The sequence below is a fragment of the Artibeus jamaicensis genome, unplaced genomic scaffold (assembly GCF_021234435.1).
Source record: "Artibeus jamaicensis isolate MK-2021 breed Jamaican fruit bat unplaced genomic scaffold, CSHL_Jam_final contig_1715, whole genome shotgun sequence".
NCBI classification, from domain to species: Eukaryota; Metazoa; Chordata; class Mammalia; order Chiroptera; family Phyllostomidae; genus Artibeus; species Artibeus jamaicensis.
The window spans coordinates 785,743-808,198 of NW_026521335.1; the positions used below are offsets into that span (position 1 = coordinate 785,743).

Below are 22,456 nucleotides of genomic sequence, written 5' to 3' on the forward strand. Positions count from 1 at the left end.
GGTTTCAGTGGGGAAAGGGAATGGGGAATGGGGGGAAAGGTACAGGGAATATGTAGCATAAATGGTAGGTAAAACAGATAGGGGGAGGTTAAGAATAGTATAGAAAATGTATAAGCCAAGAACTTACATGTATGACCTGTTGACATGTACTAAAGTGGGGGTGGGGGATGTGTATGGGCGGGGTGTGCCAGGCAGAGGGAAATAAATAGAGGAAAGTGGGACAATTGTAATAGCAATAATCAATAAAATATATTTAAAAAATAAAGAAAAAAAGGGAGAGAAACATCAATATAAGAGAGGAACATCAACATCAGTTGCTTCTCACACCGAGCAACCCTTTGCTTTGTAGGACAATGCCCAACCACCTGAGCCAAATGGGTCAGGGCAAGGCATCATGTTTCTTTACTAACTTAAACATGCTTACCTGTGGGTCTTCTGGGTTGGTGTATACCTATTTGAAAATAATTTACAACTGAGCTATACAAGGCTAAGTGTTCAAGGAGAACTAAATTAGTTGTTTAGACTAAACTATTATATGAAATCAGCAAAATAAAATACAAAACAATCCCTCCCCATAGTTATTAATTTGTTACTTTTTTCCACTGAACAGATCAGTTATTTGAATAAAGTGACATAATTCATTAATGGTTTTAGTATTATTTAATTATGCAAGGCCTAATTTTACTGTCTTTAAAAAACATACAATTTAAAAATACTTAAATACTTACAGCTAGAACAACCATCCTTAGCTGAAATACAACAAAGAAAATCATACTTTTATTGTATAAAATACTTTTTCATGATGAATCATAAGCATTCTGTCCTAGTTCAACATTTATTCCTAATATGAAATAATCTTGCAGAAAACAGACTTCATATGATACATATAAAGTAATATATACCTTAGATAGCCTTGTCTATTTCCCAAAATATCTACTTATAGTTGACTTAGTGAAGGATGAAATTCATGTTATTTGCTTAAGCAAACAGGGGCATTACCACCAGTTACAAGGAAAATATATATTGTGAAACAACATCTTAAACCTTCTCAATATGAAAACTGATTTTGAAAGGAGAAAAAGTAGAGTTCAGAGCCCAGCTCATTTTATAAAGGGAAGAGGCTTTGGAGACTGTAAAAACAGAGAATCACAGGAAATCATTCACTCAAGTAACATGCTCAAATGTAAGAGTCATACTTAATTTAGATCTTTTCTTACACTCCAGAATCAATCCACCAACAAATCCAATCAGTTCTACTTGTCAAATACATCCTGAATCTTTTTTTCTCCCCTTCTACTATCCTGATCTAAGCCACCAGTTTTTCCCTTTCCCTTCCATTCAAGATTTGCTAATATGTTGGGAACTGCCCTGCCTGGTTTCAGAAGCAGTAACCCCCATGGCTAAGGCTGAGTAAAAAGACCATGGGACCATAAGCCACTAGGGACACAAAGCTTATCCTCCCAGCAGGGGTGCAGCCTCTGCCCCCTTTACCTCACCCTGCTTGGCCCTGGGTGAATGACTGGTTAGCTCAAGATGGGTAAGATTCCCCAAGGGAGGGATGACCTAAGACAGGCATGGTCACCAAGGGGCCATCAGGGAAGGACTTAGGGGACTATACAAAAGGGGTGATGGACCCTCACCCCTCAGCTTTGTCATAGCCTGAGTCCTCATTCTGTCTGTGAGAAGTCTCCTAATGTCTTGGCTGCCTTACTTCCCCCACCTGACTTAAGCCTAAAACAATGCTGGAGGCAAGTGAGGCCCTGTGCTGGAACAGGTGGTTTCCTAGGCAATCAGGCCTGAGAGAGAATGCATAAAATCCTGTGAAATCTGCTTTGCTAAGAATGCCCTCAGTTTAAATGATAAGGGTCCAAGCATAAAATGAGTTTGTTTTCCAAAGTTTCCTGGCCCTTTGGTATCTGACCCTGACTCAGAATAAGCCCCCATAGTTCTTTGAATGTTATCTGTCCTTTGATCACTACTGCCTGACAATGATTGATGATCTAGTTAGGAATAAGCCCTGCATTCCTACACAAATAAAATCCAATGAAAGCCCATCGAGGAACAGGCTCAAGGCCCTTCTCCTCTGAGAGACTGGCTACCTTTCCTCCCCAAGCAGATCACAACTTGGTAGACTTATTCTCATCCTTGACAGCCAGAGGGGAGGCAGGGGGGTGGGGAACAGCTCTGCAAGAAGGCTTTTCAAGAAAGAAAAGAGTGTTTAAAAATGCTACCTACAAACTAAAAAGATTACCATCAAGTCAAAAGCATTAACAGCCTCATTCCCCCTACAAGTAATTTAATAATGAAGATTATCATAAGAGGGAAATTTTAAATATACTAGCAATTTAATTACAGCATTAATCATCCATGAGTCAATCTATACATAGCAAAATTCCTACCATAGGCAATAAAAACAAACAGGATCTTGATTTCAACAGGGAATAAATCTATTTTATTTTGGTCAGACTGGAGCTCAAATTTAATTTCTCTTGGTTGAGGTCAATGTTATTAAACTGAGATAACATCTAATTTTAAGTCTACTTGAAAGGTTAGATTCTTCAACATATATTTAAACTTCTTGATTATTTTTACAAGACAATGAAGCTTAATATTTTAAAACCAGTCTGTGGCTGCTACTCCTCAGAAGAATCTTAAGAAAGGGATGACAGTGATACTCAACAAGCAATTTGACCATATGTCCTACTCTCATTCCTTCCTCGGCCTATAAATATTAATCTCTTGGTATTACCTTCTACTTACTTGCTTTTGAAACATATAATGTTTTAAAATTATAGCACTGGGTTCTTAACAGAATCTTATGGAAATCTTCAGCAAAAGTTCATTTAACTTTGGGACTTTAGGATACAAAAGTTTAACATTTAGGGTTTTTCTCTGACATGTCACAAACTCAAACCATGTAAATAAGAAATAATATGCATGCCACATATATTCAGAAATATAATAGAGCAGAAATATCACTAAGTCCTTAATTTGGACACAAAAATGAAATGAGCTTTGCTGGTTTTATTTGGCTGATTCTCTTTTACTCAAAGAAAAAAGACTAAATGTATCTTTCTGGCACTCAAAAATCTTCCATACTCTGAATCTAATATGCCAATTTGATCCTCATTGTTCTCCAAGAACACAACCTATCTATTCACAGTCATTCTAGTTACTCAGTTATCTCCCAAACTCACCAAGTTCATGATACATTTGCTTACTCGGGTTTCCTCATCCAGACTGTATTCTCTTCTCTCCATGTCTGTTAATCCTACCCACTCATTTTTTAAAAATCCTACCCATTCTTAAAGGCCATGTTGTTTTATTCCCTTCTATTCCTCCCCAGATTAGTCTAACCCAATGATGATCTCTCCTCCCTTCAACTCCCTTGGCTCACCATTTTAACATGGAAAAAATTAGCTGTTTTTTACTTCCCTTCTCTTCCTCCCTCCCTTCCTTCCTTCTTTTAATCAGTACTTTAGTAATAGAGTGCCATTCTCTCGACTAACTCCAATCTGTTCTTCTACAGTATATTCTCTATTTAGCAGCCAAAGTAATTTTTAACATATAAATCAAGCAATGTTCCATTTCTACTCAAAACCTTCAAATGACTTTTATTTGCACCTAAGGAAAATCCAAACTTCTTACTACACAGCATGAATGCTTTGGCCCAGCCTATTTCACCAGGCTTATCTCATGCCACTCTCTCACTCTATTCATTACTCTCCAATCACACCGGCCTTTTCATTCTGTGAACTCTCCAAACTTCCTTCTAACTCTGCATTTGCCACTCTCCTAGGAACTCTTTCCCCGAAATCAATGCCTGCCAGGTTTATTCTCATTCAAGTCTCAGGTTAAATGTCACCTCCTCAAAATAGCTTCTCTGATCACCCCATCTAAAGTTATTCCATCTTTCCACTGTCACATAATTTTTCTAAAAAATTTTAGTGGGATTTAACACATTGGAAATTATCTGACTTGCTTGTTTTATTGACTGTTTTCCCCCTGTAGAAGGAACTCTATCATGTTGACCACTACTATTAGCTGACCCAGCTCTTACCTAGAATATGTGCCTAGCCCATAGTTAGGCACTCAATATTTAATAAACATTAAATAGTTAAGGTCTTAATGAGGGAGGTTAATGACCATGGATAAAATTTTATCTTCTTTACAACTTTATTTCTCTTCTGCATATGTGTTGATATAAACATATGCTATGTATACAAAAAGGCTCATGGTCTATAGTAAAACCTTATTAATTGAAATTACAGTAATTCAGAATTTGTGACAATATAATTTAGACTACATGGAAATTTATTTTTGAATGCTCATGAAGAAATACTTTATTATTAGTATAAATAAAATTATAGAAGGCATGTAAAACTAATGAATAACCAATTTAAAGGCTTTTAATTCATTAAGTTTTTGTAAATGAAGATGTGTTATTAATACAAATGAGTATTAACAATTGAACAAAACTGTCTTAGCAAAATCTTAAGTATTAATTCATCAGCTTTAAATGAGTTGAACATTAGTCTTTAAAATATTCAAATGTTCAGACTTTTTAGTAATTTGGACTGGCCAATGCCCAAGTCAGTTTAAATTAATGTTTTACTATTTGGTAATTGATGTTACATTTGTGGAATAAGTTGTGGGAAAAAAAGGACACAAGAGACAATGACTTACATATTTTTTCTGTAAAGCATCATAGCATCCTAGCATCCTAAAAAATAAGCAAGGATTCATTTTTAGATTAAATGCATTTCCAGAAAACAGTTCTTTTAATAAATCTCCATATTATTATATGAATAAATGATATAAAATTTTCTTATTAAAGATCTCTTCTCATTAACTAGCTTAAAATAATAAAATAAAACAATGTGTCAGAAGTATAAAATGTTGATATGGATGGAAAGGAAGATATGAAATATTTGACAGCTAGTATGTGTGGGAAACAAATAGGAAAATGAAGTCCACTCATATGGAGCATAAAATAAAGGAAATTTTAATGCAAAATTCTAAATCCCTGCAAAAATCATATCCAGAGTTAAAGGAGGGGAATCACTAAAATTGGGTTAATCACTGAAAATATTATGAGTTAATAAAATAAATCATATTCTATTATTAGATATTCTTTTACTTACCACCTTACTAACTGTGTAGATCCTGGACAATTTTTATCTTCTCTCAGAATTTTGACACAGAGATCTAAACAAAAAAATTATAATATAAATATAGAGCTAATTAAGATTAGTAGCCCTGGCTGGCATAGTTCAGTGGACTGAGTGCAAACGAAAGGGTTGCCAGTTCAATTCCCAGTCAGGGCACAAGCTGGGGTTTCAGGCCAGGTCCCCAGTACGGCGTGCTTGAGTGCAACCACACACTATTTCTCTCCTTCTCTTCCCCCCCCCAAAATGAATAAATAAAATCTTTTTTAAAAGATTAGTAAACAGCTAGAAATTTAAAATGAAGATTGTCAGCTGTGTATTATTGGTATATTAATATCAGTGCATTTCTAGATGATTAGTAATAATCTAATTAAAGAAAGGTTATATGAAAACAAACAAGCTTTTTATCTTTATTACCAAATGGCATCATAATGATTAGAGTACATGTTGATAGGTAGAAAATCATTTTTTAAATCTATAAACATAACACTTTTATGTCATTGTTATCCAAGAGTCTTAGGATATTTGCAATGGATCCTTATTTCAGTAAAATAATTGTAAAAGACAAAAAAATTAACTGATTAAAATCCTGCAAAAATCAACATGTAATACAGTGAAAAGGACTGAGACCTCTCAGTCTCAGGTTCTGTATCTGAAAAGCAGGAATAACAATCTAACTCATAGTTCTATAAGGTGAATTACAAAGATATCATACATAACATAGTGCTTTCTTTATCACCCAGCACACCACTGGTACATAACATTAGGCACCATATTACATATATATTATGTGCTGGGCAATAAATTATTACTGTAGTATGAACTGGGTGTATTATTTTTACACAAGAACATACACTACCACTGTACAAAGCTTTAAACAATATAATATTTTTTATCTATTTACTTCATCATTGTAATAGTTCCTTTAACATCAGGTGAAATTATACTTGAGAAACTGAGGGAAAAATTATGTTTAAATGCTTTTAAAAGTACTGAATATATTTTATAAAAACCACTTAGATGTCTACACAAAAACTTATATACAAATGCAACATTATTTATAATAATTAGAAAGTAGAAACAACTCAAATGTTCATCAACTAATAAATGGATAAACTGATATGACCATATAATGGAATACCATTCAGCAATTAAAAAAATAAAGTACAAATTCATGCTACAACATGGATAAATCTTCAAAACATTATACTATGTGAAATAAGCCAGGCACAAAGGGCCACATGTTGTACAATTGCATTTACATGAAATGTCCAGAATCAAAAAATCCATAGAGACAAAGCAGATTGGTTGGAGTTTAGGAGTGGACAGGTTGAGCGAAGTTAATGGGTATGGAGTTTCTTTTGGAGTGATGAAAATGTTCTAAAATTGACAGTGGTGACAGTTGCAGTCCTCTATGAATTTCTAAAAATCACTGAATTGTGCAATTTAAATGGGTAAATTGTCAGGTGTATGCATTATATCTCAACTTAATTTAATAAAGCTGTTATTAAAGAAACAAAATCTCCAATTCAAAATTTATAGTTTTAAAGTAAACCAAAATAAAGTAACATGTTCAAAGAAAGTATCACTTTATTTTTTAAAAGATTTTATTTACTTTTAGAGAGACAGGAAGAGCAGGAGAAAGAGAGGGAAATAAACACTGATCAATTGCCTCTGGAACACCCCAAATGGGGATTGATCCCACAACCCAGGCATGTGCCAGGACCAGGAATTGAACTCATGACCTTTCACTAGAGACCACTGAGCCACACCAGCCAGGGCTCTTTTAAAGAAAGTTTTAAAATAAACATTATATTACCATCAAAATATCTTGTTCCATAAGCACGTTCTGGAAATATTCCTCTCAAATATGTGATGCAGGATACTGAAATTGCTAGGAGCCTCTTCACTAGCAGCAAAGACTGCTGCTCAGTTGTTATCTTATTGGGAAATCCAAGCTCACTCTAAATTCAAGGGAAATTAAAACATTTAGATTTATCAAATATAAAGTCTTCCTAAACTTGTAATAGACCTAATTTTGCAAAAGTACAGTACTCTCCCCAAGAATTGCTAACCATAGTGGTTAATAATCCCCAGGAAGTCAGTGTGGCTTCTAAGATGTGAATGTGTTTCCAGAGTAGCAGCCTAAAGGTAACGTAAAAACTGCTAACAGTGTGTTAAAAATCCCCTTCAGGTTAACTGTCTGTAAATGTATAATATATAGATAACACTGTGTAATGGATGCATAATTTGTGCAAAGATAACAATTTTATCTTGGGGTGGACTGCTATGAATGATAATTTCATCAACAGAACAGAACAGCATTCATTAATGCTGAAAGTAAACGCCAAAGTAAACTGAACTTAAACCAGCCACTGTAGGCAACGAACGCATCAAACATGCAATATATTTTCCGTTAATTCAAAAAAGTTTAGCAAAAACTTTTATTTCTTAAAATGTGGAGTTTCCTGGTATCACTAAACCCTCAAGTAGTGATGCTAACTTTCAAATACAAAAATAGTTGAGAGTTCTAGAAACAGTAAAATTAGCTAAATTAAAATATGTTAAAACACAAGACATCATACCGTGGAAGTTCTCTGCAACTGTGCAGTGGCCATCTTCTGATGAAGAATTTTCTTTAATTCAACCTTGTGATACAAATGCGCCTTAACTTCAGACCTTATTCTTATCCCTAATATTCTAGTTTATCACATGTAAAAGCAGAAAGAATTAAATGTGACTAAATTAGAGGATTCCTTTAATTAAAATGAAATCTTCAAAAACATTCATTTTGCAACTCTTCAGAGGTGTTACTTTTAAGCCATTTGACCAGAAAGTCTCACATAAGTGGGCTATTTAAAAGCTTTTTAAAAGACCCTTGTTTAAAAGCATAATCTTTTATTTTTCTGCACTTCACAGTATTTACACATTGTCAACATTGTACAGGTAGGTATTAGGTAATGAAAAACTGCCAAACCCTTTAAAATGATCTTTTAATTTTTGTTTTAAATTTGCCATTTCTAAATAACAGAATGATGTAAGTTTCTCCACCAAACTTTAGCACGGCTCTGAATATAACATATTGTCCTACTCTATGGAACAACCATAAAAAGGAAACCAAAAATATTCTAGGTTTTTTTTTTTACTGACTTTTTTCTCAATTATAACTTCGTTATTTTGATGTTTTCATTTTTTACGTGCCGATTTCATTTTTTTTTTAATCAGACCATTTAACACCATCAGCGTTCACAGAAGAGTGTTATTACTGTAAACATTTAAATTTATCCTGACGAAGCCTGGACGAGATCCCGGAGTTAACCTACTTTCAAAAACTTCTAACTAGATATATATTTTTCCCATGTTTTTCCATTAAGGATCTAAGAAACTTAAAAATAGGCGGAAGGTGACAGAAAGATTTAAAAGCAAATAATATTAGTAATAAAATTAAGAAAGAAAAAAAGACACAAAAATATACATTACAAAACACCCCACGCCCGGCACCAGCCACCGAGACCTGCACCTCGAAGCCCCGCGTTTAGCGTGATGCGCATGCGCCTTCCTTCAACGGTTGCCCGTGGAAGCGAGACAATAGCCTGTTGACCTCGGGTCGAGGTCAGTTTCCCGCCAAGAGCAGCGCAAGGCATTCTGGGAACCCCAAGAACGTGGAGCTCTTCTTATCAACTAGAAAAGACACTCTGTGCCTCAAGGATGGTTAAGTAATTGCGTGTGCAAAACTTTGCTGATATGCATAGATTTCCTGCAGTGCCCAAAGTGTTCTCCACTGGCATTCTATTAATCATATTAATTTCAGATTGTTTTCTAACTTCGATTTTGTTATTGGATCTATCACATAGTGTATTACCACCTTAGAGTCTAATGTGTCTTCAGGAAACCAGTTGCTCTAGCAGTCTCCTACCTAAATATTTCTACTGTGCTGTATCTATGGGTGCAGCAGAAAGCTGTGCATGTAATTAATGTCTCATTTAGAAACAAAATAAAAAAAATCAGAGCTGATAGGTAATTGGAGATAGTCTAGAAGTACAAGATTCTTCGTTTACAGATTTATATCCAAATAAATCGTGTAAGTGCGAACATATTGTACTTATTTGTAATCTTTAATATATCTATATTACCAGTTAGGAGAGTCACCCCATATGTGGAAAAAATTCCTCCAGAGTCAATTAGGAGAGGAATGAAGACTAGAACCCTGTTTTCAGAATCAAAAATGGTGAAAATCCCCTAGCCTACTAATTATTTTGCTTTATATTTCTTTTACACTTAAAGTTTATAAAGGGCTTTCACACTCACTATCATATTCTATCTTACTCTCACCCTGTTTCTTGCAAGCACCTTGTCAGGAAGACACAAATATTACCCTTCTGTTAGAGATGAGAAAACAGATTCAAGTAAAATTCATTTGCCCCAATTACAGCTAATTTCAGTGTTGGCAGAAGGGGAACGGCATATTAAGTTTATGGTATGGTGCTTCACGGTAAATTCATTTTGAATCATTAATAACAAAAAAATATGAAAAAGTAAATAGCCCATTTGTGAATCATAGAATCAGAATAATGCCATAGGGGAGGGATAATTTCTACTCTATCTTCTTAGAGTCTTCGCCTGCAACTTTAACTGACGGAGACAGAATAACAGAAAAATGCATATAAGTTCATATATACACATGTATGTGTGTGTATATTATATATAATATTCATGTAATATGTGTGTATTAAATATATATTAAGTATATATGTTAAATATATTAAGTATATATGTGTATATATATAAATATATATAATACAAATACATATTTACATGTATTTAGGAGTCTTCATAAGAAAAATGAAGATCCAAAGAAGCAGAGTGGAATGCTTGGACAAAGAGTAGTAAATTGTTAAAGTGTAACTAGGCAAAAAGGGCTTTGGTGGGGTTGCTAAAAAATACAGAATTGAATACTAAGATAAAAATTAAACAATTTGTACAGATTTATCTGGGCTTGACTTCATGTCCTTGGTGATAAGAATGTCTCTTTCTGGTATTGGAGGACATCTTTCACATGGAAATTTCATCTTTTTTTTTTTTAAAGAAGGAAATCAGAATGTCCTTGCAACACCTTTAGCTCAAAATAGTCAAGATGCCAGGGCAGCATATTTTGGGGTAGGGTGTTCTGAACTTCTTCAATGCAATCACTAGCTATTGGGTTAACCAACTATGTCACTGACTATATGCTGAGGATGAGAGTGGAGAAAAGGGTGCTGCTGGTGAAAGAAATCTTAAACATCAGCTACCATAATAGTAGTACACATATAAAATTAAAAATTGATAAGTCAAAAAGTAGCAATACAAGTATATTAAAAATCTGAAAGTAAATACTAAAAACACACCTAAAAAGATCATTGATTCAAAAATATGACTGATGTTAAAAATATTGGTTAAGAGAACAGGAATTTAAGCTTTACTGCTTAAAAAAAAAACCAAAAACATAAAACAGCCCTGGCTGGTGTAGCTCAGTGGGTTGAGCGTGGGCCTGCGAACCAAAGGGTCACCAGTTCAATTCCCAGTCAGTGCATATGCCTCGGTTGCAGGCCAGGTCCCCCTACCCCTGGTAGGGGGTGCATGATAGGCAACCACACATTGATGTTTCTCTCTCTCCTTTTCCCTCTCTCTAAAAATAAGTAAATTAAATAAAAAGAATTTATAACAATGACCATTAAAAAAACTATAAACAACCTTCATTTACAGTGTTAATGATAATACCATTTTGTATGTGTCCCTGAATTGTTTAATAGCTACTAGGTATCGTGGAGAATATAACATTTTTGGTTGTTAGAAATTGAGAAATTCTTAGCTGTGTCACACCAGCACTGCTAAGATGCACATACCTATATACTGTAGATCAATTTTTATACAATTTGTCATTTGCTTTTTGAAATTGTTGGAGAGGAAAAATGTTATCCTCTTAGGTTTAGTACCTGGGGATCTGCAAATTAAACTAACACACAGATTAACCAGAGTAAAAACATTTTATTGTGAACATATGCATAGAAGTTCAGAAAGAAATATGACTCAAGGATGTGGGTAGAATTTGGAGTTTATGTGCCATCTTAATAGGGGATAGGAGGGCGCAGAGGGGCACTTAAGGGAGGACAAATGACTTTTAGGAAAAATAAATAGGTCCTTAGGAGAATAAATGGAATATATGACAGTTTTATGACAATGCTTAGATGTTTTCCTAGCCAGGTGATGACTTGTGCTGACTTCTCATCTTTGGTGATGAAAGTCAATCTTTCCTTGTTGTGAAACTCCGTGGGGGGTGCTTCATGACAGTGAATTCTTCTGGGAGAAACGGCTTCTGAGAAAGTAAGGAGAGCTGAGAAAAAGCTGCTTTCTGCTGATACTGATTTTCAAATGTCTTTAGTTCAAAATAATCTGTTTGCTACTGTGGCATATTCTGGACCCCTTCAAAATTAATGATAAAAAGTAACATGTGCATGTTTAAGTTGCCTATATATGTATAATAAAGTCTAGGAAAATAGACAAGAAACTAATAATAGTGATTACTTCTAAGGAAGAGGGATCTGAGCCTAGAGGGAAAAGGAGTAGGATGGAGATTGTCCCTGTGTATATGGTCAATCCCTATTATTCAAGGACTTCATAAATTTGAATTTGCCTATTTACTAAAATTTATTGGTAACCCTCAATTGCATAATCAATTCAATACAGTGTTTTTGCAGTAATTTGCAGACAAGTGTGGAGTGATGAAAAATGTGAGTCTCCCTACATATGTGTTCCCAGCAGAGGCTGAACAAGACGATGCTCTGTCTTCTTGTTTCAGCTCTCACATTTTAAACAAGTGTCCCATTTGTGTTCTATTTAGCACCATATGTTTTGCATTTTGTGTGTGTGTTTTTTCTGATTTTATTGTCAAAAATGGATAGTGCTGAAGTGCTTTCTAGTGTTCCTAAATATAAGAAAGTTGTGATGTAAGTGGCAGTTACAAAATAGTCACGGGGATGCAAAGTACAGAATAGAGAATATAGTCAATAATATTGCAATAACTGTGTATGGCATCAGGGAGAACTAAACTTATTGGGGGGAACACTTTTTAAGTTATATCAATGTCTAACCACTACTCTGTACAGCTGAAACTAAGGTAATATTGAATGTCAACTGTAATTAAAAAAAAAAGAAAACATGAAAGTTGTGATACGCCTTACAGAGAAAATACATTTGTTAGTAAGCTTTGTTCAGACATCGTACTATTGGCTGTGAGTTCAATGTTAATAAATCAACAAAATACATGAAATAAGATGTTTTTAAATGGAAACACACATAAAACAAGATTATGTATTATCAGTTGAGGAAAATGTGGCCAAAGTCTCCCAGGAATCTAACCCTATATATCCCCTAGAAGCTATGGTTCAGTATTCAATAATCTCAAATTCACGGTATTATTTGCACATAGCTACTGCAAATAATGAGAATTCACTGTTATGCTGACAGGGTTTAGAACATGCTACCCCGAAATATGGCACCTTGGCATATCAAATATTTTAAGCTGAAGGAATTTGAGAAACTTAGGCAGGTGCAGGAAAGGCTCTCTTTTAGCTGGCCCCCCTTTTCCCTGAAGCAGGTCATAGAAATAGCAGGTGCTGAAGGACTCTCTGATGCAAGTCATAAGACTGTCATATATATGAGTATATTTTCCTGTACCTGGAGGAAAGGAGCATCCTTTGTTCAGAGTCAGAGGGATGTCTAGAGGAATCCCAAGGAGCAGGCCTTGCTAAATGCTCTCCCATTTGCTACCTTTAGCTCATACCCTTTTGTCCCATCACGTTTTTCCAGGACTTTCCACTCGTCAAACATAGTCTAAAAACAATGAAGTTTACTGTTTCTTCTAACACTTATTTCCTTATGAAGGCTCCCATGTAATGTAAAACTTACATTAAATAAAATTTTATGCTTTTCTCTTTTTAACCTGCCTTTTGTCAGTACAATTTACAGGGCTCCAGCTGAAGAACTTAGGAGGGTAGTAGGAAAAGATGTTTTTTGTCCCTACAATACTTTTTGATTTTTTAAAAACTATATTTTATTGATTATGCTATTATAATTCTCTCAATTTTTTCCCTTTTGTCCCCCTCCACCTAGTACCCCCATTCCTTCCAGCAGTCACCCCCTTAGTTCATGTTCATGGGCCACGCATATAAGTTCTTTGGTTACTCCATTACCTATACTGTTCTTAACATCTTGTCTATTTTGTACCTACCAATTTGTGCTTCTTAATCCCTGCAATTTTCCCTCATTTTCCCCCTCCCCCCTCCCAAATGATAACCTTCCAAACAATCTACATATCTATGATTCTGATTCTGTCCTGCTTGTTTGCTTAATGTGTTATTTGGATTCAATTATTGATCATTGTGAATTTATTGCCATTTAATTTTTTAATGTATTTTATTGATTATGCTATTACAGTTGTCTCATTTCCTGCCCTTTATTCCCCTCTGCCCTGTACTCCTCCTCCCACCCACATTCCCTGCCCCCCTTAATTCATGTCCATGGGTCGTACATATAAGTTCTTTGGCTTCTACATTTTCTATACTATTCTTAACCTCCCCTTGTCTATTTTGTACCTACAATTCATGCTTTTTTCTTTTTAAAAGAATTTATTTATTTATTTTTAGAGAGAGGGGAAGGGAGGGAGAAAGAGAGGAAGAGAAACAAACATCAGTGTGAAATTGCCTCTCACGTGGCCTCCACTGGGAACCTGGCCCACAACCTAGGCATGTGCCCTGACAGGAATCAAGTCGGCAACCACTTTGCTTCTCAGGCCTGCACTCAATCCACTGAGCTACACCAGCCAGGGTCATTTATGCTTCTTCTTCCCTGTACCTTTTCCTCCTTCCTCTTCCTGCCCCCTCCCACTGTGAGCTCTCCATGCGATCTCCATTTCTGTGTTTCTGTTCCTGTTCTACTTGTTTGCTTAGTTTGTTTTTGTTTTTTTAGGTTCAGTTCTTGATAGTTGTGAGTTTGTTGTCATTTTAATGTTCATAGTTTTTGATCTTCTTTTCCTTAGTTAAGTCCCTTTAACATTTCATATAAATAGTGCTTGGTGATGATGAACTCCTTTAATTTGACCTTATCTGGGAAGCACTTTATCTGCCCTTCCATTCTAAATGATAGCTTTGCTGGGTAGAGTAATCTTGAATGTAGGTCCTAACCTTTCATGACTCAGAATACTTCTTTCCAGCCCCTTCTTGCTTGTAAAGTTTCTTTTGACAAATCAGCTGACAGTCTGATGGGAATTCCTTTGTAGGTAACTGTCTCCTTTTCTCTTGCTGCTTTTAAGATTCTCTCCTTATCTTTAATCTTGGGTAATGTAATTATGATGTGCCTTGGTGTGTGCTTCTTTGGGTCCACCTTCTTTGGGACTCTCTGAGCTTCCTGGACTTCCTGGAAGTCTATTGCCTTTGCCAGATTGGGGAAATTTCCCTTCATTATGTTTTCAAGTAAGTTTTCCATTTCTTGCTCTTCCTCTTCTCCTTCTGACACCCCCTATGATTTGCATGTTGGAATGATTAACGTTATCCTGGAGATTCCTGAGCCTCTCCTCATTTTTTTTTTTTTTTGAATTCTTGTTTCTTCATTCTGTTCTGGTCGAATGTTTATTTCTTCTTTTTGGCTCAAATCGTTGATTTGATTCACAGTTTTCTTCCCTGCGTTGTTGGTTTCCTGTATATTTTCATAGCCTTCACTTCTTCCTCTATTTTGTGACCATACTTAACCATTTCTGTGAGCATCCTGATGAGCAATGTTTCAAACTCTACATATGATAGGTGGGCTATCTCTTCATTGCTTAGATCTGTTTTTGGAGATTTGATCTGTTCTTTCATTTGGGCCATATTTTTTTTTGTCTTGGCACACCTGTTACATTGTAAGGGGAGGGGCCTTATGTATATGCCAGGGTGGGGTAACCCACTTCCCTAGATTGTGGCACTGTCTGTGTGGGAGGGGTCTGAAAGGGGACAATGCCACTTGCTCAGGTCTCAGATGGCTTTCAGTTACTTCCTCCACTACCCACAAGGAAATTGGGCCCTTCTGGTGCTGATTTCCAGGTGTAAGGGTTTGGGTACATTCTAGGACCCTGTGGGTGTCTCCAATGAACTCTCCTGTGAGGCTGGGAGTTTCTCCTGCTACTGTAACCCCCACAGGTTATTACACACAGAGGTCTTGAGGCTTCATTTCCCGCTCCAGAACACTGGGTTGCATGGTCTGTCTTGCTCCCCACTTGTTCATCCCCCATTCAATTGCAGGTGAATGTGGGACCGCCCACTCAGCCAGCCACCGCCTTGCCTCACATCCTCTCCACCTCCACTCCCTGTTTCCACCTCCCCTCCCAGTATGAATGAATGTTTCTTCTTTAATTCCTTGGTTGTCAGACTTCCATACAGTTCGATTTTCTGGCAGTTATGATTATTTTTTGTTTCTAAATCGGTGGTGGTCCTTCTTTTGGTTGAAGGCAAAGTGTATCTACCTACACCTCCATCTTGGCTAGCTATTGCCATTTTAATGTTCATCATTTTGATATTCTTTTTCTTATATTTTGAGCCATATGAATATATTAGGTCTACTAAAATTAGATAAATTTTTAAAATAATGTCAGGAACAGATAGCTACCTATTATAAAAATTTTAACACTGTTTTATTAGAAACAATCTCATTAATTATCTTTATCTTACTGAAGCAGAAAGGGAAAAGGAACAAAATCCTTTTGAATTAGAGGCTTGGGAAGGGTAAGAAAGAGAAAGAGAGTAAGGGACAGAAAGGTTAGAATAGGGGTTCCTTTAAAAATTTTTAAAACTCTATATTCTTTTTTTTAATTTTATTTATTTATCTTTAGAAGGGAAGGGAAGGGAAGGAGAGAGGGAGAGAAATATCAATGTATGGTTGCTTCTGGTGCATCCCCTGCTGGGAACTGGCCTGCAACCCAGGCACGTGTCCTGACTGGGAATTGAACTTCGATCTTTTGGTTCGCAGGCCCGTGCTCAATCCACTGAGCTACACCAGCCAGGGCCAGTCAGTTCCTTTAAATTTTAACAGAAGTTTCAAGTTTCTAAAAAGTGTTAGATTTCCATTATTATGAACAAACTGTTTGGACATGTTTTTACTTCTAACGCTTACAATGAGCTGATCATTCATCTGCATTCATTCATCATCCATTGATTATTTCTTTCAACAAATAGTGACTACTTGCCCTGGCTGGCATAGCTCAGTGGATTAAGCACGGGCCTGCGAACCACATGATCGCGGTTCGATTCCCAGTCAGGGCACATGCCTGGGTTGCAGGCTGGTTCCCTGCAGGTCAGCTTCCAGCAGGGGATGCACAAAAGGCAACCACACATTGATGTTTCTCTCCTCCTCTTCCTCTCTCAAAGATAAATAAATAAAATCTTAAAAAAAAACACAAAAACAAATAGTGACTACTTTAAGGCAGGCACTAGGCTATTTTCTAGGTACATTGTGACAACACGAGTCATGATTTCAGCCCTTGTTGAGCTTACAATCTAATGAAGGAGAGATGTTATACAAATAAGCATATAAATATCTGTATAACTACAATTTGATATAAGTGTTGTGAAAGAAAAGCACTGGATTTAGTGAGAAAGTCAAAGGTGGAGAACATTAACTTAGATGAGAACAAGGGCCAAGGACGGCTCTCTGAGGAACTCACACTTGAATATCAACCAGAAGGATGTGTAGAAGTTACGAGAAGAGTGGGGGTGAAGGAAGTGTTCTGGGCAGAGAATACCTGCAAAGGCTGTCAAGTAGAAAGTGCTTTAGAAGTAGAAGGAAGGCCGGTATGGCTAGAGCATAGCAAATATGGAAAACTGGCTCCAAATGAGATAGGAAAACCAGGATATAGAGAACTTACTAGTTAATGTTTAGGAATCAGTATTATTATTTTTTAATCCTCACCTGAGGATATGTTTATTGAGTTTAGAGGAGAGGGAAGGAGAGAGACAGAAAGAAACATAGATGTGAGAGAAACATTAATCAATTGCCTTCCATAGGCCCCCCACTGGGGATTGAACTTGCCACCTAGGTATGTGCCCTGAGTGGGGATAGAACCCACAAACTTTTGGTCCATGGGACAACACTCCAACCAACTGAGCCACCTGGCCAGGGCTTATTTTTGTTTTTAAAGGTACACATATTCTTTTTTTTTTTAGATCTTATTTATTTATTTTTAGAGAGGGGAAGGGAGGAAGAAAGAGAGGGAGAGAAACATTAATGTGTGGTTGCCTCTCACGTGGCCCCCACTGGGGACCTGGCCTGCAACCCAGGCATGTGCCGCAACTGGGAGTTGAACAGGCGACCCTTTAGTTTGCTGCCTGTGCTCAATATGCTGAGCTACACCAGTCAGGGCCCAAGATAGATATATTCTGATTAATACAGCTCTCTGGTAAAATATAGTACGCATATTTGAATCATCATCAAGATTCCCATTTAGAGGAGACTAAGAAAAGAGTAATTTTATTAAAACAAATAAGTCTCTGTCTTCATATTTTTATTCCTTTTTAATAGTGTTATCTAGTGGACTTTTAGTTACAGAATGTTTAAATTCTTTTTTTCCCTTACCTTGGTTATTCAGTTAAATTTTTTGTTAACTTTTACTCTATAATGACTCCCAGATATTTACTTCATTTGTTTTTTTCTTATATATCTTTTTTCTTGCAGCTGCTAAATCTGTCCAGAGTTTTATCACCTCACATATATACTTATTGTGACATCTTCCAGCCAGTATCATTTTTACTTTATTCAAATTATCCTATATACAGGTTCCAGAATAAGTTCTCCTTTCATTTCTTTTTCTTTTAAACTAATTTTATTTTTAAAAGTTTTGTGTCTATAAGTTTGAAGTTACTCATTGCTAAAATTTCCCCTTATGTTGGACAATAAAGATTTTTGTTAAATATTTAATTCCTAAAGGATCCATGGATAAAATTTAAAAATTTTGTGAATTTTTATGGGGAAAAGTAACATCTTTATTTTCACTAACCTCTAACTGAAAGTTAGTGTTTCCTTTATGTAGTCAATAAACCATTAATATCAGCAATACTTGTAACTTTATAACCAAAAGAAAACTCAGATATTCTTATTTCACACTACAGTTTGCAGATACCTTCAAATATAATTTATACTTATCACTACTTCACATTTAAGATAGTTATTAACTCTTGTGATTTAATGTATTTATAAAGAAGCATGTCCATATATTACTTTTTAAAATATATTTTATTGATTATGCCATTACAGTTGTCCCATTTACCCGCTTCATTCCTCTCACCCTGCACACCTCCTCCCATCCACATTTCCCCCCTTTAGTTCATGCCCATGTGTCATAAATTCTTTAGCTTCTACATTTCCCATACTATTCTTTCCCTCCCCCTATTTTCTCCCTACCATTTATGCTACTTATTCTCTGTATCTTTTCCCCCCTCTCTCCCCCTCCCACTCCTCTGTTGATAACCCTCTATGTGATCTCCATTTCTGTGTTTCTGTTCCTGTTCTACTTGTTTGCTTAGTTTGCTTTTGTTTTTGTTGTAGGTGTGGTTGTTAATGATTGTGAGTTTGCTGTCATTTTACTGTTCATATTTTTTGTCTTATTTTTTTTTAGATAAATCCCTTTAACACTTCATATAATAAGGGCTTGGTGATGATGAACTCCTTGAATTTGACCTTATCTGAGAAGTGCTTTATCTGCCCTTCCATTCTAAATGAAAGCTTTGCTGGTTAGAGCAATCTTGGATGTAGGTCCTTGCCTTTCATGACTTGGAAGAGCTTCTCTCCAGCTCTTCCACTTGGAATACTTGGAATACTTCTTCTTCCTTCTTGTCTGCAAGGTCTCTTTTGAGAAATCCGCTGACAGTCTGATGGGAATTCCTTTGTAGGTAACTGTCTCCTTTTCTCTTGCTGTTTCTAGGATTCTCTCCTTCATTTTAATCTTGGGTAATGCAATTATGATGTGCCTTGATGCGTTTCTTCTTGGGTCCAACTTCTTTAGGACTCTCTGACTTCATGGACTTCCTAGAATTCTATTGCCTTTGCCAGATTGGGGAAGTTCTCCTTTATTACTTGTTCAAATAACTTTTCTACTTGTTGCTCTTCCTCTTCTCCTTTTGGTACCCCTATAATTCGGAGGTTGGAACGTTTAAAGATGTCCTGGAGGTTCCTAAGCCTCTCCTCATATTTTTGAATTCTTGTTTCCTCATTCTTTTCTGGTTTGATGTTTCTTCTTCCTTTTGGTTCACACTGTTGATTTGAGTACCAGTTTCCTTCCCATCACTATTGGTTCCCCATGCATTTTGCTTCATTTCACTTAGTGTAGCCTCCATTTTTTCATTTAATTTGTGACCAAATTCAACCAATTCTATGAGTATCCTGATTATCAGTGTTTTGAACTGTGCATCCAATAGGTTGGCTGTCTCTTCATTGCTTAGTTGTATTTTTTTCTAGAACTTTGATCTGTTATTTCTTTTGGGCCATTGTTTTGTCTTGATGTACCTGTTATGTGGTGAGGAGTGGAGTCTTAGTGTTCACCAGGGCAGGGCAACCCTTGTCGCTGGATTGTGACATTATATGTGGGGAGGATGGTCCGAGAGGAAACAATAGCGCTTGCTCCTCTCTCTGCCGGATTTCAGTCACTTTCCCCACTTCCCACCAGCAAAATTGGCCCTTCTGGTGTGAATTCCCACGTGGGTGGGCTTGTGTATGTTCTAGGATCCTGTGGGTCTCCCCAACAAATTCTCTTGTGAGGCTGGGAGTTTCTCCTGCTGCTGCCTCAACCCTCACAGTTGTTTTCAATCAGTGGTTTGAGGCTTTATTTCCCCAATCTGGGACCCTAGGTTGCATGGTCTGTCTTGTTCCCCAGTTGTTTTTCCCAATTTATCTGCTCATGAATGTGGGACCACCCAGTCTGCAATCTGCTACCTTGCTGGTCTGCCTGCTACTGCCTTGCTGGCCAGCTGCAGCCTTGCGTGCCCTGCTCCACACTCTGCCAACTCTGCTTTGCGGGGAGTCCTCTCTACCCCACTGCCTGTCTCTGCCTCTCTTACCTGTCTGGAAAACGTGTCTTCTTTAAGTCCTTGGATGTCGGACTTCCATACAATTCAATTTTCTGTCAGTTCTGTTTGTTTTTTGTTTTCAAATTGTTGTTGTCCTTCTTTTGGTTGTGCGAGGAGGCACAGTGTGTCTACCTACGCCTCCATCTTGGCCAGAAGTGTCAGCATGTCAGTATACTACTATAGCACAAATTTATATTCTAACATTAAAAATTTGTTTAAATTGTTCTTCAAGTACAGTTTTCTGTCTTTTATTCCCATCCCAGTACATCCACCCAGCCTTCCTGGCCTTCCTCCCATTTTACCCCCTCTAGTTTGTGTTCATGTGTCTTTCATACTTGTTCCTGTAAACCCTTCCCCTTTTCCCATGAAATTCCCTCCCCTCTCCCTCTGGACACTGTCAGCCTGTTCTCTATTTCAGTGTCTTTGGTTATATTTTGCTTGTTTGTTTGTTTTGTTTTTTAGGTTCCCATTAAAGGTGAGATCATATGGTGTTTGTCTTTTACCACCTGGCTTATTTTGCTTAGCATAATGCTTTCCAGTTCCATCCATGCTGTTGCAAAGGGTAGGAGCTCCTTCTTTCTCTCTGCTACATAGAATTCTATTGTGTAAATGTTCCATAGTTTTTTGATCCATTCATTTACTGATGGGCACCTAGGTTGCTTCCAGCTCTTGGCTATTGTAAATTGTGTTGCTATGAACATTGGGGTGCATAGGTTCTTTTGACCTGGTGTTTCAGTATTCTTAGGGTATAGTCCTAGCAGTGGAATTGCTGGGTCAAAAGGCAGATCCATTTTTAGTTTTCTGAGAAAATTCCATAGTGTTTTCCATAGTGGTTGTACCAGTCTACAATCCCACCAACAGTGCACTAGGGTTCCCTTTTCTCCACAACCTCTCCAACACTTGTTGTTTGTTGCTGTGTTTATTATGGCCATTCTGACTGGTGTGAAGTGGTATGTCATTGTGGTTTTAATTTGCATCTCTCTGATAGCTAGCAATATTGAGCATCTTTTCATGTGTCTCTGTATCCTCTGTATGTCCTCCTTGGAGAAGTGTCTGTTCAAGTCCTTTGCCCATTTTTTAATTGGGTCACTTGTCTTCTTAGAGTGGAGTCATGTAAATTCTTTGTATATTTTGGAGATTAAACCCTTGTCTGAGGAATCATTGGGATTGGTGACAATATAAACATATTTGTTTACCCATACAGTTGGTTCTCTTTTTATTTTAATACTGTTTTCTTTAGCCATGCAGAAGCTTTTTATTTTGATAAGATCCTATTTGTTTATTCTTTTTTACTGAGATGTCCCTTGCTCTAGGGGACATATCAGTAAAAATGTTGCTGCGTGAAATATCTGAGATTTCCCTGCCTATGTTCTAAGACTTTAATGGTGTTACAGCTTATACTTGAGTCTTTTATTCACTTTGATTTATTCTTGTGTATGATGTAAGTTGGTGCTTGAGTTTCATTTTTTTTGCATGTAGCTGTCCAGTTCTCCCAACACCACTTTTTGAAAGGCTATTTGTACTTCATTTTATGTTGCTGCCCCCTTTGTCAAATATTAATTGACCATAGAAACTTGGGTTTATTTCTGGGTTCTCTGTTCTGTTCCACTGGTCCATGTGTCTGTTTTTATGCCAGTACCAGGCTGTTTTGATTACAGTGGCCTTGTAATACAGTCTGGTATCAGGTATTGTGATCCCTCCTACTTTGCTCTTTTTTTCTCAAAATGGCAGCAGCTATTCAGGGTCGTTTATGGTTCCATATAAATTTTTGAAGTGTTTGTTCTATGTTTGTGAAGTATGCCATTGGTACTTTAGTAGATATTGCATTGAATCTGTAAATTGCTTTGGGTACTATGGACATACAAATTATTCTGATCCATGAACACGGTATATGTTTCCATTTGTTTGTGTCTTCCTTGATTTCTTTCTTTAGTGTTGTGTAGTTTTCTGCATACAGGTCTTTTACCTCCTTGGTTAGGTTTATTCCTAGATATTTTATTTTTCTCTTTGCTATATTGAATGAGATATTTTTCTTGATTTCTGCTTCTGCTGTTTCATTGTTGGTATACAAAAATGCCTTTGATTTCTGGATATTGACTTTGTATCCTGCTGTTTTGCCAAATTCATTTATTAGGTAGAGCAGTTTTGCGATGGAATCTATAGGAT

At 36.5% G+C, this 22,456-nt stretch overlaps 1 protein-coding gene across 1 annotated transcript in view; it reads right to left on the reverse strand.

Moving 5' to 3' along the window:
- The window catches only part of HORMAD1 (HORMA domain containing 1), a 32,485-nt gene extending 24,675 nt beyond the window's left edge, over positions 1-7,810 (reverse strand). Inside the window, exons 1-6 of the mRNA XM_037166910.2 lie at positions 7,754-7,810; positions 6,988-7,132; positions 5,145-5,208; positions 4,687-4,723; positions 729-749; positions 425-451 (exon numbers count right to left, since the gene is read on the reverse strand). Of these exons, the coding sequence (XP_037022805.2) occupies positions 425-451; positions 729-749; positions 4,687-4,723; positions 5,145-5,208; positions 6,988-7,132; positions 7,754-7,786 (327 nt within the window). The 5' untranslated portion in view covers positions 7,787-7,810. The remainder of the gene's footprint in view (positions 1-424; positions 452-728; positions 750-4,686; positions 4,724-5,144; positions 5,209-6,987; positions 7,133-7,753) is intronic.
- Positions 7,811-22,456: the final 14,646 nt, after the last annotated feature.